Source organism: Myripristis murdjan, chromosome 9, assembly GCF_902150065.1.
Source record: "Myripristis murdjan chromosome 9, fMyrMur1.1, whole genome shotgun sequence".
Lineage (NCBI taxonomy): Eukaryota > Metazoa > Chordata > Actinopteri > Holocentriformes > Holocentridae > Myripristis > Myripristis murdjan.
Window position 1 is genome coordinate 37347984 of NC_043988.1, and position 16124 is coordinate 37364107.

The 16124-nt window shown below is 49.6% G+C and overlaps 1 protein-coding gene across 2 annotated transcripts in view; it reads right to left on the reverse strand.

The window, feature by feature from the left end:
- Positions 1–16124, reverse strand: part of LOC115364847 (disintegrin and metalloproteinase domain-containing protein 9-like) — a 60035-nt gene that overhangs the window by 17052 nt on the left and 26859 nt on the right. For both annotated transcript variants that reach the window (XM_030059486.1, XM_030059485.1), the window contains exons 4-9: positions 7167–7245; positions 4656–4732; positions 2088–2295; positions 1898–1963; positions 383–454; positions 1–138 (exon numbers count right to left, since the gene is read on the reverse strand). The exon at positions 1–138 is cut by the window's left edge and continues 32 nt beyond it. In XM_030059486.1, coding sequence (XP_029915346.1) covers positions 1–138; positions 383–454; positions 1898–1963; positions 2088–2295; positions 4656–4732; positions 7167–7245 — 640 coding nt within the window. The remainder of the gene's footprint in view (positions 139–382; positions 455–1897; positions 1964–2087; positions 2296–4655; positions 4733–7166; positions 7246–16124) is intronic.

Genomic DNA, 16124 nt, shown 5'->3' on the forward strand with positions numbered 1-16124 from the left:
CGGCACCAGCTCCTTCTCTCTCCACTGAGTGAAGCGACTCAGCACTTCCCCTGCCGCTCCCTCGGTGCTGATCAGGTTCTGCTGAGACCAGATCTCCAGACCGACCAGGACCACGCGCACGTTCAGCTGCACGTAGATCTGACGGAGAGAGAGAGGGAGAGGGGGAGAGAGAGAGAGAGAGAGAGAGAGAGAGAGAGAGAGAGAGAGGGAGGGGTAAAGGGACGGTACTCCAGAGTAACAAACCTGAGCAACTGACATGATTTCTTTCAAAAACACCAGAAAAAGGCAATGTGCATATTTTATCATGTTAATTGATATGCAAATGTGTGTGTGTGTGTGTGTGTGTGTGTGTGTGTGTGTGTGTGTGTGTGTGTGTACTCACACTGTCCACATAGTTGGCCAGATGAACCATGTCCTCTCTCACTGCCGTCTCATTCCTGTTCATATAATTAAACTGCAGAAAGAAAGAAAGAAAGAGAGAGAGAGAGAGAGAGAGAGAGAGAGAGAGAGAGAGAGAGACAGGTCTGTAAACTGAAGCAGCACTGAGGCTCTTCTGTGTGGTCGTGCTGCAGGGCTGCAGCTTCACCACCGGGTGGCGCTGTGGTCTGAGCAGCAGGAACAGCCTTAACTACACAAAATACACTACTCACAAAAAGTTAGGGATATTTGGCTTTTGGGTGAAATTTATGGAAAATATAAAAAGTTCACGCTACAGTGATATTATATCATGAAAGTAGGGCATTTAAGTAGAAGCATACACTGGTGATTTCCTCATCTCAAACAATTTCTTGAAACAAAAGCCAACAACAGTGGTGGGTATACCACAACAAAAAATGTCAGTATCAATAACTTGTCATGTGCCCTTGAGCATCAATTACAGCTTGACAACGACGTCTCCTGCTGTTCACAAGTCGACTTATTGTCTGCTGAGGCATGGCATCCCACTCTTCCTGAAGGGCGGCCCTCAGGACATTGAGGTTCTGGGGTACAGAGCTCCGAGCCTCTACACGGCCACTCAGCTGATCCCATAGGTTTTCTATGGGATTCAGGTCTGGAGAAAGTGCAGGCCACTCCATCTGAGGTACCCCAGTCTCCAGCAGCCGTTCCCTAATGATACGACCTCGATGAGCTGGAGCATCAAACACCTGATGTGAATTTTGCCGTTAAGCTCCTTGTTAGAGAACAGCAACTTGTGCAAAAAGTACTGAAACACTGAACAGTTGGACATGTGCATTCAAAAGTTTACAGAAGGTCACATTAAGTTCACCTGGAAAGGTTAGAATGCATTTTAGCTTCATCCTGAAATTTCACCCGAAAGCCGAATATCCCTAACTTTTTGTGAGTAGTGTATGTAAATAGAACTCGAGGAGGGAGAAATGTCTCGCTTTAGGAAAATAAAACAACAAATGACAGAACAAAGTGGATCAATATGAAGAAAGTGAGCAGAGAGAAAAGCCTCGTATCCTGTCAGAGGAATAAACAGGAAATAAACTGAAATATATCAACAGATCATCAACTAACCTTTCACCTCTGAACCTCTGCATCAGCTACATATATGATGACATATATCTGCAAAATATCTACAGAATAGAACATATAGAATAAATATAAACTCTTAATGTGTAATTCCAGTCCCTGACGCCCGCAGGACACCGTCATGGTGATGGAAAACAGTTTTATATAATATTTAGAATTCAGCTTATACACACACATACAGTATAGAATTACACACAATGACATTTTTAAAATTTAGAATAATCCTCACATCTGAACCCCTGAGCAGCACCGGGTCTCTGCATGAACACAGCACTTTATTTTGAAAGTCTGTCGTGCTGGGACACTATGAGTGTGTGTGTGTGTGTGTGTGTGTGTGTGTGTGTGTGTGTGTGGTTCTCACCCTGTCGTTGTCGACCACCAGCAGCAGCTCCACATAGTGAGTCTGATGGAGCACAGCACGCTTCACCTGCACACACACACACACACACACACACACACACACACACACACACACGCATTGGTTAGATATTACAACACATTATCATGTGCTAATAATGTGTGTGTGTGTGTGTGTGTGTGTGTGAACACACCCTGCTGTGCGCTCTGTGGTGGATTTCCTCCGGCTCGTACTGAGCGTGCTCCGTGGCGTTGAGGTGGGTGTGGTCAGTGTGCAGCATGCCACACCCCCGTGGCTGTGATGTCACATCCTGCAGGCGGTACAGGAAGTGCTGGCCGGAGTCGGGGGCGGAGCCTACAGGCTCGATACCATAACTCTCATTAGAGAGATGTAACACTCCTCTGAGAGAGAGACAGAGAGAGAGAGAGAGAGAGAGACAGAGAGAGAGAGAGGGAGACAGAGAGAGAGACAGAGAGAGAGAGAGAGAGAGAGAGAGACAGAGAGAGAGAGAATGTTACCAAAGATGGTGAATAAAAACACAGATGGTGCTCTCGGTGCTGACTTCCTGACTCCACAGAGCAAAGCGAGCGCTACGGCAAGCCGGAGGGTTCAGCTCTGTCTGCTGAGCTTTTCTGTGAGCGGCGTCCCGGGACAGAAGGAGTGTGTGTGTTTCGGAGGGCGTCTGTCTGTCTGAGGCTGAGGCGGGGCTCCTCCCACCCACACTCCCATGATGCTCTCTGGGCTGCTCTGCAGATGATGTCATGTTGTTGACATGTGATTTTACAGCCATCAACATGACCCGAGTGGACACGAGATTATTTTAGTTCACTGTCTGATTCATGATTTGACATCAGCTGATCTGCAGCCAATCAGTGACGGAGAAACTGCAGGAAAACAGAACATCATGTGGAGGAACATGAAGCAGGAAAGGCTCCTCACAGGTTTTGGTCTGTATCAACAGGACAGCCTCCAGCAGCTGCTGCAGGTCTGTCTCCTGTTCCTCCTCGTCCCAGAGCTGCTCTGCTGGCCTGAGATCTGCTGACTGGAGGCCGTGTGAGGCCAGTGAACCCACTGTCATGTTCAAGAAACCAGTTTGAGCTGATCTGAGCTCTGGGACGTGGTGAGTTCTCCTGCTGGAGGTTCCCTGCAGCAGACGGTCCACTGTGGTCCTGAAGGGATGGACGTGCTCAGCAGCAGCTCTCAGGCTGTGGAGCTCAAACAAAGAAAAGCTCCTCCACAGAGTCACAGCAGCAGCTCCTGAGCCGCTGATCTGAGGCAGGACGGGTCCAGGCCGTCATGATGCCGACACCAAAGTCTGACCCGACCGTCCCAACGTCGCTGGGTTCTCCTGCTGCTGCAGGCCGTCTGCTGCAAGGTTCCTCGGGTTCTGCCTTCAGAGATGTTCTCCTGCAGACCTCGGCTGGAACGAGAGCTTCTTTGACTTCCTGTTGTCGTTCTATCAGCTCCAACCAGTCTGGCTGTTCTCCTGCGACCTCTGACATCAACAAGGAGTTCTGAACCAGAGAACTGCCGCTCGCTGGCTGTGTTCTCTTCGTTCTCTGGAGAACCCAGAGATGGTTGTTGGTGAAAATCCCAGCAGATCAGCAGCTTCTGAAAGACTCAGACCCACAGCCACGCCCCGTTCAGAGTCACTTAGATCCTCTTTCCTCCCCGTTCTGATGCTCAGTCTGAACTTGACCACGTCTACAGGCCTGAACGCACTGAGCTGCTGCCGTCTGATTGGCTGATTGGCTGTGTGTGTTAACGAGCAGCTGAGCAGGTGGAGCGTGACGCGGCAGGTGAGTGTGTCGGCTGGGAGAGGGTTAGCTGCACACACACACACACACACACACACACACTCACACACACACACACACACACACACACACACAACACACATACACATACACACACAAAGACCAGCAGCAGGTGGAGTGTGTGTGTGTGTGTGTGTGTGTGTGATCCGGAGGAGAGGCGACAGGAGAATCCCTGAAGCTTCCTGAGTTTCATCCAGAACCAAACTTTGGTTCAACCTTCAGGATTTTATGACTTCCTCCTCTCTCACCTGCCAGGAGAGCCAGCTGAAACCAGCCAAGAGTGTGTGTGTGTGTGTGTGTGTGTGTGTGTGTGTGTGTGTGTGTGTGTGTGTGTGTGTGTGAGTGTTCGTCTAAAGCCAAGTGCAGTAATTATTGTGAAATTGCACAGATTGAAACAGCAGGGTGGGCATCTCTCTCTCTCTCTCTCACACACACACACACACACACACACACACACACACACACACACACACACACACACACACACACTCAGAGCCATCTGTGAGAGCAATAAAGGGCTATAAATAGGAAACTGTGTCCTTGAGAAAAAGAGACAGAAACAGAGGAAGAGAAGTGAAACAGTTCAGACAGATCACAGTTACGGACCGACACCGTTAATACTGTATTATTATTATTATTATTATTATTATTATTATTAACAATATTATTATTATTGTTATTATTATTATCAATATTATTATTATTATTATTATTATTGACATTATTATAATGACAACAACAATAATAATAACATTAATACTAACAGTGATGATAACAACAGTACACAAGGTACAATAAGGCAGGAATGTTCACCTGATCTTCATTTAGTTAGCAGTGTGTGTGTGTGTGTGTGTGTGCGTGCGTGCGTGCGTGCGTGCGTGCGTGCGTGCGTGCGTGCGTGCGTGCGTGCGTGCGTGCGTGCGTGCGTGCGTGCGTGTGTGTACCTGAGGCCGTTGCAGATGCTCATGGCGACAGAGGAGCCGAGCTCGTCCTGAACGTAGCCCCGATACTGACAGTGACTCTGCAACACAACAACAGAACAACAGGATGAAGAGCAGCGAGGAAGAGGAGGAGGAAGAGGAGGATGAAGATGTGGATGATGATGATGAGGAACAGGAGGAGGATGAGGATGACGAAGATGAGGAGGAGGATAACAATGATGAGGATGAGGGAGATGAGGATGATGAGGAGGATGAGGATGAGGAAGAGGAGGATGAAGATGAGGATGAGGAGGATGAGGATGATGATGATGATGAGGAGGAGGAGGAGGATGATGAAGATGACGAGGATGACGAGGATGAGGATGATGAGGATGATGATCAAGATGATGAAGATGAGGAAGATGACGATGATGATGATAAGAATGATGAAGATGATGAGGATGATGATGAGGATGAAGATGATGATTAGGATGATGAGGATGATGAAGATGAGGATATGAGGATGAGGAGGATGAGGATTATGATGAAGATGAGGGTGATTAAGATGAGGATGAAGATGATGATGAGGATGATGAAGATGAAGATGAGGATGATGAGGAGGATGAGGAGGATGATGAGGAGGATGATGAGGATGATGAAGATGAGGATGAAGATGATGATGAGGATGACGATGAGGATGAGGATGATGATGAGGATGAAGATGAGGATGATGAAGATGATGGAGGTGAAACAGTGAACAGTGTTTCTTTGCAGTTTTTCAAATCAAACCTCAGTTCTGTTCTGGTTTTCAGTGAAAACTCATTTATTGATTGATTCATTGATTTGTTTATTTTTCTGTCATATTTCAGATTCATCCATTTTATTTTTCTTTACCATTGATCTCTGGTTTATCTCTCTTCTAGGCTTTTATTTTCCTTTTATCCCCCGTTTCCTTTTTCTTTCCTTTTTTGTCTTTTCTTCTGCTCTGATGTTTTCAGTTTTGATTGGCTGATTGACTGGCTGATTGATTGGCTGATTGGCTGATTGATTGGCTGATTGGCTGATTGGCTGATCGGCTGATTGGCTGATTGGCTGATCGGCTGATTGGCTGATTGATTGGCTGATTGGCTGATTGTGCTGCGTGCTGTGGCAGAGGGGTGAAGTTGCAGCGTCCCACCAGCAGGGGGCAGACACACACTGAACACTGAGACACAGCTCAGACCATCAGAGCTCATTTACATAAACACACACCGAGCGTCACCACGACAAACAACAAACAAATAAATAAATAATAAAGTAAAATAACTGCTGATCCTTTATTCTGTTGTTTATTTTCAAAAAGAGAAAAATATTGAAAAAATCTGTAAATAATAAATAAACCAGAGGCTCCTCCAGGAAAACAGTTTCAATATGAAAAGGATTCTGAATATCTGACTTGAATTACACTGCACACACACACACACACACACACACATACACACACACACACACACACACACACACACACACACACACACACACTCACTCAGTAACTCGGTCACTCACACGACAGAATCCCCTCTCTTCCTGTATCATTCCCACGAGAGCCTATAAAACACTTCCTGTTCCTGTGTGTGAGTGTGTGTGTGTGTGTGTGTGTGTGTGTGTGTGTGTGTGTTGGCAGACAGTGACACTGCGCTGTGTTCAGAGGAACTTCCAGCTCTGTTTCCCAGAAACTTTCTCTCAGCCCCCTCCCTTCTCTCCCTCTCTCTCTCTCTCTCTCTCTCTGTGTGTGTGTGTGTGTGTGTGTGTGTGTGTGTGAAACAGGAACTAGGTTAGAAGGTCGTAGCTGCAGGGAGGACAATAAAGGACGGACCGAGCAGCAGAACACAGAGGTGTGACGACGGGATTATTTTTCACATGGAGGAGAACTCAGCTGGACAAGAATTATTAACCAGCTGATAAACACACACACACACACACACACACACACACACACACACACACACAGTGAACACAAATACACACACACACACACACACACACACACACACAGTGAACACAAATACACACACACACACACACACACACACACACAGTGAACACAAATACACACACACACACACACACAGTGAACACACACACACACAGTGAACACACACACACACACACACACAGTGAACACACACAGTGAATAAACAGAGAGAGATGGGATGAAGTCATAAGTGCAGTGGGTTAGCAGACAGGAAATATCAATGTGATTACTAACACACACACACACACACACACACACACACACACACACACACACACACAGGGCTCCATCATGCCGTGTTGTCTCAGTGAAGCCAACAGCCTCTCTGAGACTGTGTGAGTGTGTTGGACTTCATTACCCAGAAGCCCTGGGGTGAGTCAGTGTTAGCATGCGGCGCTAACTTCCTGTTTATCTTCAGTCTGAAGCTCCGATTGGTCACATCACAGCCTCTGCCACTTCCTGGACACTCTGTGACTGGCTCCCAGTGTGTGTGTGTGTGTGTGTGTGTGTGTGTGTGTTACCTGCACAGCTGGTCTGCTGGTGAGCAGCGAGCCGTTCTCACTGTACGAGTAAACTGTGAAATCTTCAGGCAGCAGCATCCTGTAAACAACAACATGTAAACAACACCATGTAAACAACACCATGTAAACAACAACATGTAAACAACAACATGTCAACAACAACATGTCAACAACAACATGTCAACAACACCATGTAAACACCAACATGTAAACACCAACATGTCAACAACAACATGTCAACAACAACATGTCAACAACAACATGTAAACAACACCATGTAAACACCAACATGTCAACAACAACATGTCAACAACACCATGTAAACACCATGTAAACAACAACATGTAAACAACAACATGTAAACAACACCATGTAAACAACAACATGTAAACAACAACATGTCAACAACAACATGTAAACACCATGTGAACAGCATGTAAACAACAACATGTAAACAATACCATGTAAACAACAACATGTGAACAGCATGTAAACAACAACATGTAAACAACAACATGTAAACAGCATGTAAACAACAACATGTAAACAACAACATGTAAACGAAGGCATCAACAAAATAAAAGCCTGCACCCGACTGACATTTCCGAGAGTCGCCTCAGAGTCGACATTTCAACACGATGACTCAGACTTGTTTTTTTTTTTTTCCTAGGATGGCGACGGAAAGCTGCGGCTCAGCTGGCTCAGCTGGCTCAGGTGGCTCAGCTGGCTCAGGTGGCTCAGGGGGCTCAGCTGGCTCAGGGGGCTCAGCTGGCTCAGGTGGCTCAGGTGGCTCAGGGGGCTCAGCTGGCTCAGGTGGCTCAGGTGGCTCAGGTGGCTCAGGGGGCTCAGCTGGCTCAGGTGGCTCAGCTGGCTCAGGTGGCTCAGCTGGCTCAGGGGGCTCAGCTGGCTCAGGTGGCTCAGGGGGCTCAGGGGGCTCAGGTGGCTCAGGTGGCTCAGGTGGCTCAGGGGGCTCAGCTGGCTCAGGTGGCTCAGCTGGCTCAGGTGGCTCAGCTGGCTCAGGTGGCTCAGGTGGCTCAGGTGGCTCAGGTGGCTCAGCTGGCTCAGGGGGCTCAGGGGGCTCAGGTGGCTCAGGTGGCTCAGGGGGCTCAGGGGGCTCAGGTGGCTCAGCTGGCTCAGGTGGCTCAGGTGGCTCAGGTGGCTCAGGTGGCTCAGCTGGCTCAGGGGGCTCAGGGGGCTCAGGTGGCTCAGGTGGCTCAGGGGGCTCAGGGGGCTCAGGTGGCTCAGCTGGCTCAGGGGGCTCAGGGGGCTCAGGTGGCTCAGCTGGCTCAGGTGGCTCAGGTGGCTCAGGGGGCTCAGGGGGCTCAGCTGGCTCAGGTGGCTCAGCTGGCTCAGGTGGCTCAGGTGGCTCAGGTGGCTCAGCTGGCTCAGGGGGCTCAGGGGGCTCAGGTGGCTCAGGTGCAGGTGACCTGTGGCTCACGTCTTTAATTAAACTACGGCTGTGCAGAATGGATGTTTATCAGCTTGTTTGTTCCGTCACCGTCCTGGGAAAAGAAAACTCTCTCTGGTTGATCAGTTCAGGTAACGGTGCGTCTGAACGTCTGAACGGATATAAAAACAGAACATTTTGCCTTTCCACACCTTCCAGAGGGATGCCCGCCGCAAACCCACCGCCAGCAGCAACAACAACAACAACAACAACAACAACAACAACAACACGAGAAACCAAACAGAGAGCTGGGGCAGTGGGCGGAGCTGAGACAGTGGGCGGAGCTAATACGGTGGGTGGAGCTGAGACGGTGGGCGGAGCTGAGGCGGTGGACGGAGGCAGTGGGCTGAGGCGGTGGGCGGAGCTGAGACGGTGGGTGGAGCTGAGACGGTGGGCGGAGCTGAGGCGGTGGGCGGAGGCAGTGGGCTGAGGCGGTGGGCGGAGCTGAGACGGTGGGTGGAGCTGAGACGGTGGGCGGAGCTGAGGCGGTGGGCGGAGGCAGTGGGCTGAGGCGGTGGGCGGAGCTGAGACGGTGGGTGGAGCTGAGACGGTGGGTGGGGCTGAGGCGGTGGACGGAGCTAAGACGGTGGGTGGAGCTGAGACGGTGGGCGGAGCTGAGGCGGTGGGCGGAGCTGAGACACTGGTCGGAGCTGAGACACTGGTCGGAGCTGAGGCGGTGGACGGAGCTAAGACGGTGGGTGGGAGCTGAGAACGGTGGGCGGAGCTGAGGCGGTGGGCGGAGGCAGTGGGCTGAGGCGGTGGGCGGAGCTGAGACGGTGGGTGGAGCTGAGACGGTGGGCGGAGCTGAGGCGGTGGGCGGAGGCAGTGGGCTGAGGCGGTGGGCGGAGCTGAGACGGTGGGTGGAGCTGAGACGGTGGGCGGAGCTGAGGCAGTGGGCTGAGGCGGTGGGCGGAGCTGAGACGGTGGGTGGGGCTGAGGCGGTGGGCGGAGCTGAGACACTGGGCGGAGCTGAGGCGGTGGGCGGAGCCTGCGTGGCGTCCTGCAGCTTTAAGAAAAGCGGAGCCTCTCTAGTTTGTGATCAACACGTCCTGGAGCTCGCCCACGCAGCAAAGCTCTCTCTCCCTCACTCCCTCTCTCTTTATACAAGTCTCTCTGGGCTAAACCTTCACACACACACACACACACACTCACTCACTCACACACACACACACACACACACTCACACACACTCACACACACTCACACACACTCACACACACACACACACACACACACACACACACAGAGCTGTTCTCTCTCCTTGGCAGAGGACAGACCTCCACTCACTTCGTTGGTATGAATCATGATTCATGGTGAGTTACAAGTTTTATATTCAAGGTTTTTTCCAAACAGGCAGCAGCAGCAGCAGCTCTCCTGTCCGAGCTGGACCCTCACACTGTTCCAGGTGTGAGCCTCGCCCCGCCCACGCCCTGCACCTGACCACGCCCTGCCTTTCTGACCACACCCTGCACCTGACCACGCCCTGCACCTGACCACACCCTGAACCTGACCACACCCTGCACCTGACCACACCCTGAACCTGACCACGCCCTGCACCTGACCACACCCTGCCTGTCTGACCACGCCCTGCACCTGACCACGCCCTGAACCTGACCACGCCCTGAACCTGACCACGCCCTGCACCTGACCACGCCCTGAACCTGACCACGCCCTGCACCTGACCACACCCTGCCTGTCTGACCACGCCCTGCACCTGACCACGCCCTGAACCTGACCACGCCCTGAACCTGACCACGCCCTGAACCTGACCACGCCCTGCACCTGACCACACCCTGCACCTGACCACGCCCTGTTGCTGTGGTCGGTAACAGAGCAAACAGGTTTTTCTCTCCTCGGCTGCTTTCAAGGAAAAAGATCCTGAAGTGTCGTCTCATATGTGCCTCTGCCCTCTCAGGAGCGCAGACGAGCCCAAACTCAGCCTCACAGCCGTCACCTGCGCCTGTTAGAGGGACTTTAAGGTTTTCATCAACACGTTTAGGAGGGAACACTCCAGTGTTTTGGGCAGAATCTCCTTTTTCCAACTTCTGAGGTCAGAAAAAGGGGATGTGAGCCTCTGAGTGCACCAGAGGAGCCTGAATGAGCCGGAGGCCCGTCCCTTTTCCAGATTCCCCGACTGACGGCCACATCTGTCCTCGAAAGACACAAAAAAAAAAAAAAAAAAAAAAAAAAACACCAAACCCCCCACCCCAAAAAAAAAACACACAAAAAAAACACACCAAAAAAAAAAAAAAAAACACACCAAAAAAAAAACAAAAAAAAAAAACACCTTGTTAAACGCGCTTTTCATTTCCTGCCCGTGTGACCAGCAGTCTGTTGTATTGTTTTATTGTTTTACTACATTACACTGCACTTCATTTTATTCTTACTTTTATGCTTTTAAAACACTTGGAGTTCTTCTATTTTATTGCTGTTTTGTTGGACTCTGTTTTGAAAGGTGCTTTCCAAACCCAGAGGCTGATCACTGAGACTCCAGTCAGTGTTTAACGTCTCTTCACACAGCATCAACACTGTTTCTGCTTCATATTTCACGACTTTTCCTAATTCAACGTGAATGGGAGGGCATGTTACGCTTTAATTAAGGCCTGGTTAGATTCTCAGTGACACGTCATTTTTATTATTAGCATTTTCTGAAGGTTTTAATTAAAGTGAGCCCAGTTAATACAGCCTGTCAGAGAGAGAGGACACCAGCCTGAACACAGAGATGATCCACACAGACAATCCACTCACTCGTTCCTCTCCAGGTGGACGACATGATCCTTCCCATCCACACTGAGGGCGTAGGACACCTGCAGAGAGACAGACAGGCAGAGAGAGAGACAGGCCGAGAGAGAGAGAAGGAGATAGAGACAGAGAGAGAGAGAGAGAGGCAGAGAGGAGAGAGAGAGAGACAGACAGACAGACAGACAGGCAGAGAGACAGACAGACAGGCAGAAGAGAGAGAGAGGCAGAGAGACAGACAGACAGGCAGAGAGACAGACAGACAGGCGAGAGAGAGAGAGAGGCGAAGACATAGAGAAGAGAAGAGATAGAGCAGAGAGATAGAGAGATAGACAGACAGACAGCAGATAGAGACAGACAGGCGAGTTAATAGTTAATACATGCGGCAGGGCCGGCCCAAGCTTTTGGGCCCAAATCAAATTCTGCTTTTCCCCAGTACTGGATCAATACTGGATCAATACCGATCACTTGCACACCTGTGGGTTTCTGGCGAGCTTGTGTGCAGAAAACAACAACATGCATTTACTGTGTGAACAAGTTATCTCTTTCTGAGTCCTGAAAACTTTGCCAAAGTGCAGAACAACAGTCAAATACAATTCACATCAAATAACTTAGTGCAAATGTAAAAAACAATAATATTTAAAATGAGTTAACAAAACCTTCATAATGATACAAATGAAAAGGAGAATCTTAAAGGTTGAAAGCTCCTGCCCCCACACACACACACACACACCACAACACATCGAGCCACTCACCTCCCATGATGCTCTCTGGTGAACAAATCAAGCAGTATATTTGTTCTGTTGTGTGTTTATGTGTGTTTGTGGACTGGATGCTCATATCAGTTTGAGTGAACTGAACTCTTTGCTATCGGAGGGCACGTCAGGCTTTTTCCGCAGAAAACTGGACTTTATACCACCGGAGATTGTGTGCTCTGTTGAGCCTGTGGATATGATCTACTACCCAGCCAGAGACGCGGAGGCGGTGTAGGGAGGGGAGACAGAGGCGGGAAGTGGGGGAGGCGGGCGGCCTACATGCGAGGCTAGAGCTAATGGTCACCCAGCAGCCCTGCTGAGTCTCTTTTTGGCCAACAGCCGGTCACTCGTCAACAAGATCCATGAAATAAGGCTGAGAATGACGGAACATGGGCAGCTGTTTGATATTCACAGAGACTTGGCTGGGTGACGCCGCTCCGGGCGGGGCTATCGGGCTGACAGCACCGCTGACTACAGGAGAGCGAGGGAGGAGGAGTGTGCCTTTATGTAATGATGACTGTGTACAGCTACTGGCTGCTGGGAAGGACTGCTCCCCGGACTTAGAGTACCTTATAGTGAAATGCAGAGCATTGTATCTGCCGAGGGAGTCCTCTGTCATCCTCATCACAGCGGAGTACATCCCACCACATGCTAATGAAGCTGGCACTGGAGAAACTGCACAGCTCTATTAACAACCAGCGACATGCTCACCCGGATGAGGCTCAATCACACAGAACTTAAACAGAACTACCAAAGCTCCATAAAATGTGCCCCAACCAGAGACAGGAACACTCTAGACCAGGTACACAAACACCTCAGGAGCATCCAAGCTGCACCACGTCCCCATCTGGGACCATCTGACCACATGTCTCTGATACTGACTCCATCCTATAAATGTAGTGTGCAGAAGCAGACCAGCTGTAAAGACTGTGCAGGTATGGAGTGAGGAGGCTGAACATCTTCAACCTCTCCCTACAACATGCTCTAGTTCCTATCTGCCTTAAATCCACCACTATCGTCCCTGTGCCCAAAAAGTCTGCCGTCACCTGCCTAAATGATCACCGCCCGTTGCTCTGGCTCCATCATTATGAGGTGCTTTGAGAGGATGATATTATCCCACATCAGAGACTTCCCTGCAGATCTAGACAGCCATCAGTTCACCTACCGAGCAAACAGATCTACAGAGGATGCTGTCTCCATCACCCTCCACTCAGCCCTGTCCCATCTGGAGCAGCCGAACACATCGGATGCTCTTTGTGGACTTCAGCTCCGCCTTCAACACAATAATCCCCATAAACTGGTTCAGAAACTCACCAACCTTGGTATCTCCCACCTCACTCTGCTCGTTGATTATGGACTTCCTCACCACACCACAGAAGGTCAGGATAGGGAATCTAACATCGTCCACCATGATCCTGAACAGAGGGGCACCACAGGCCTGTGTGCTCAGCCCGGCTCCCTTCACCCTCTTCCCATCCACTCCTCCAATGAAACGTGAAGTTCGTGGACAACACCACTGTGGTGGGTCTCATCAGGGACAGCAACGAGGCCCACCACAGACAGGAAGTCCATCATGTGGCTGAGTGGTGCTCGGACAACAACCTGAACCGAAATACCTCCAAAACACAGGAGGTCATCGTGGACTTCAGAGGGTCCAGGAGGACTCCTCAGCCCCACTCCATATAAATGGGGAAGAGTTGAGAGGGTGGATTCCATAAAATTCCCAGGACTCCCACATAACCAAAGACCTGACGTGGACTCTGAACACCTCCAGCCTGGTGAAGAGGCTCAGCATAGGCTCTTCTTTACTCCCACAACTCCTCACCAACTTCTACAGAAGAACAATCGAGAGCATCCTCTGCCAGAGCTGCACTCTCTGGTATGTGAGCTGAACTGGAGAAAACAGGAGGACCTGTCCCGGGTGGTTAAGACTGCCCAGGGACTTGTGGGAGCTGCACTTCCCGGCCTCGACTCTGTATACAGTGGTCCCTTGTTAATCGCGAGAGTTACATTCTAAAATAACCCGCAATAGGCGAAATCTGCGAAGTAGTCAGCTTTATTTTTTACAATTATTATAGATGTTTTAAGGCTGTAAAACCCCTCACTACACACTTCAGGCAAGCTGAACGCATTCACAATGCGCTGTAAAAAAAAAAAAAAAAAAAAGCATGCAAATTGCACTAAAAAAAATCCGCGAAACTGCGAGCCGCGAAAGGTGAAGCGCGTTATAGCGAGGGACAGCTGTACTCCGACCGCCTGCAGAGGAAAGCAAGAGCCATCAGCTCCGATAAAAACCACCTATTTGTTTGTTCCCCTACCATCTCACAAAAGGTACCGTACACTAAGATGCTATACCACCAGGCCGACACACACACACACACACACACACACACACACTCAAAATACAGGACTGAAACTGAGAAGCTGACCTGAGCCACACATGAACTGAAGTCTTTATGCACTTTACTTCCCACCGCTGCTGCCTTAATTATTTATTATTTATAGTAGTTTTTTTTTTTGTTTTTTTTTTACAATTTTAGCCATGATTGATTTATAACCTCTGCTTTCACCCTGTCTTGTCTGTTTTTTATCCTGTCTGTCTTGTCTGTCTTGTTTTACTGTCCTGTCTTGTCTTGTGTTGACTTGTGTTTGACTGCTGCTGAGAGAGTGCCGACTGAATTAATCAATAAACGTCCTTATGTCCTTATGTCCTTATGTCCTCTGCTTCTTTGCAGATGATGTCATGTTGTTAGTGCGGGACGGGCGAGCCGGGCGGGACGGGCGACATGAAGCCTGATCGTTTAACATCATTTATGAAACCTCTCTCTCCCATAATGTGATGCAGTTTCCTGCTGGAACAGGATGTCGCGTGTGACTCAGACATCTGTGGTATTATCTGTGGTCAGATTTTTCTTTTTTTAAATTGCGTAAGTGAGGAAGTAACCGATAAAACACTGATTTTCGGGAAGTAGAAGTGACTGTGATGTTAAAAGGAGAGAAAAAACTAAAACATGAGCAGAAGGCAGACAGAATTTCCTCCTGGAAAAGCAAATTGAAAACAGACCTGCTAACCTGTGTGTGTGTGTGTGGCCCATGTCCAAGGCAGTGAGGTGTGTGTTGCTGAAATGGGTTTTAACCCTCTGAAGCCCCGTCAGCGTCAGCTCTGTGTGTTTAACCCTTTCAAACTTGAGCTAAAGGGCTAGAAGAAAATAACCTGGACATGATCTACAAAATGAATAAATAAAGGCAGAAAGAGAGAGAAGTCTTAGAAACTGCCGAAAACAAACCTGGGAAATGTCCTGAATTTATAATCTATCATTTATAATCATTATGATTACATATTTGGGATTATGGCGCGGCGAGCTTGGGGTCAGGGTTTGGTTCTGCTTTTAGAACAATTCAGGATCTGAGTTTAAGTTTCTGTCAGGTTGTGTTTAATATATACTGTCGTCTTATTTGAAATGCTGAGGGTTGGGGGTTGGACTGGTCTTGGTTTGGACAAAATGGCTGCATACGCAAAACATAAACTGACGGATTGAACAGGGAAAATCAAACGGGTGTTTTTTTTAAATCACTTCTGCTCGTTTATTTTTATCCTTCAGGCCAGCGGCTCCTTCCTGTTTGACACATTCAGCTCCGAGTCACCGTGACGCCCCGACCACCAGGTGGAGCCGCAGCTCAGGACCTGCTGCCTCCTCAGGACCTGCAGCCTGCTCAGGACCTGCTGCCTCCTCTGGACCTGCAGCCTCCTCAGGTGTCCTGCCGCCTCCTCAGGTGTCCTGCTGCCTCCTCAGAACCTGCTACCTCCTCAGAACCTGCTGCCTCCTCAGGTGTCCTGCCGCCTCCTCAGGTGTCCTGCCGCCTCCTCAGGTGTTCGGTCTGCCGCCTCCTCAGGTGTTCTCTGCCTCCCCCTCATGTGTCTGCCTGCCTCCTCAGGGCCTCCTCAGGTGTTCTGCCGCTCCTCAGGTGCCTCCTCAGGGTCCCTGCTGCCTCCTCAGGTGTTCTGCTGCCTCCTCA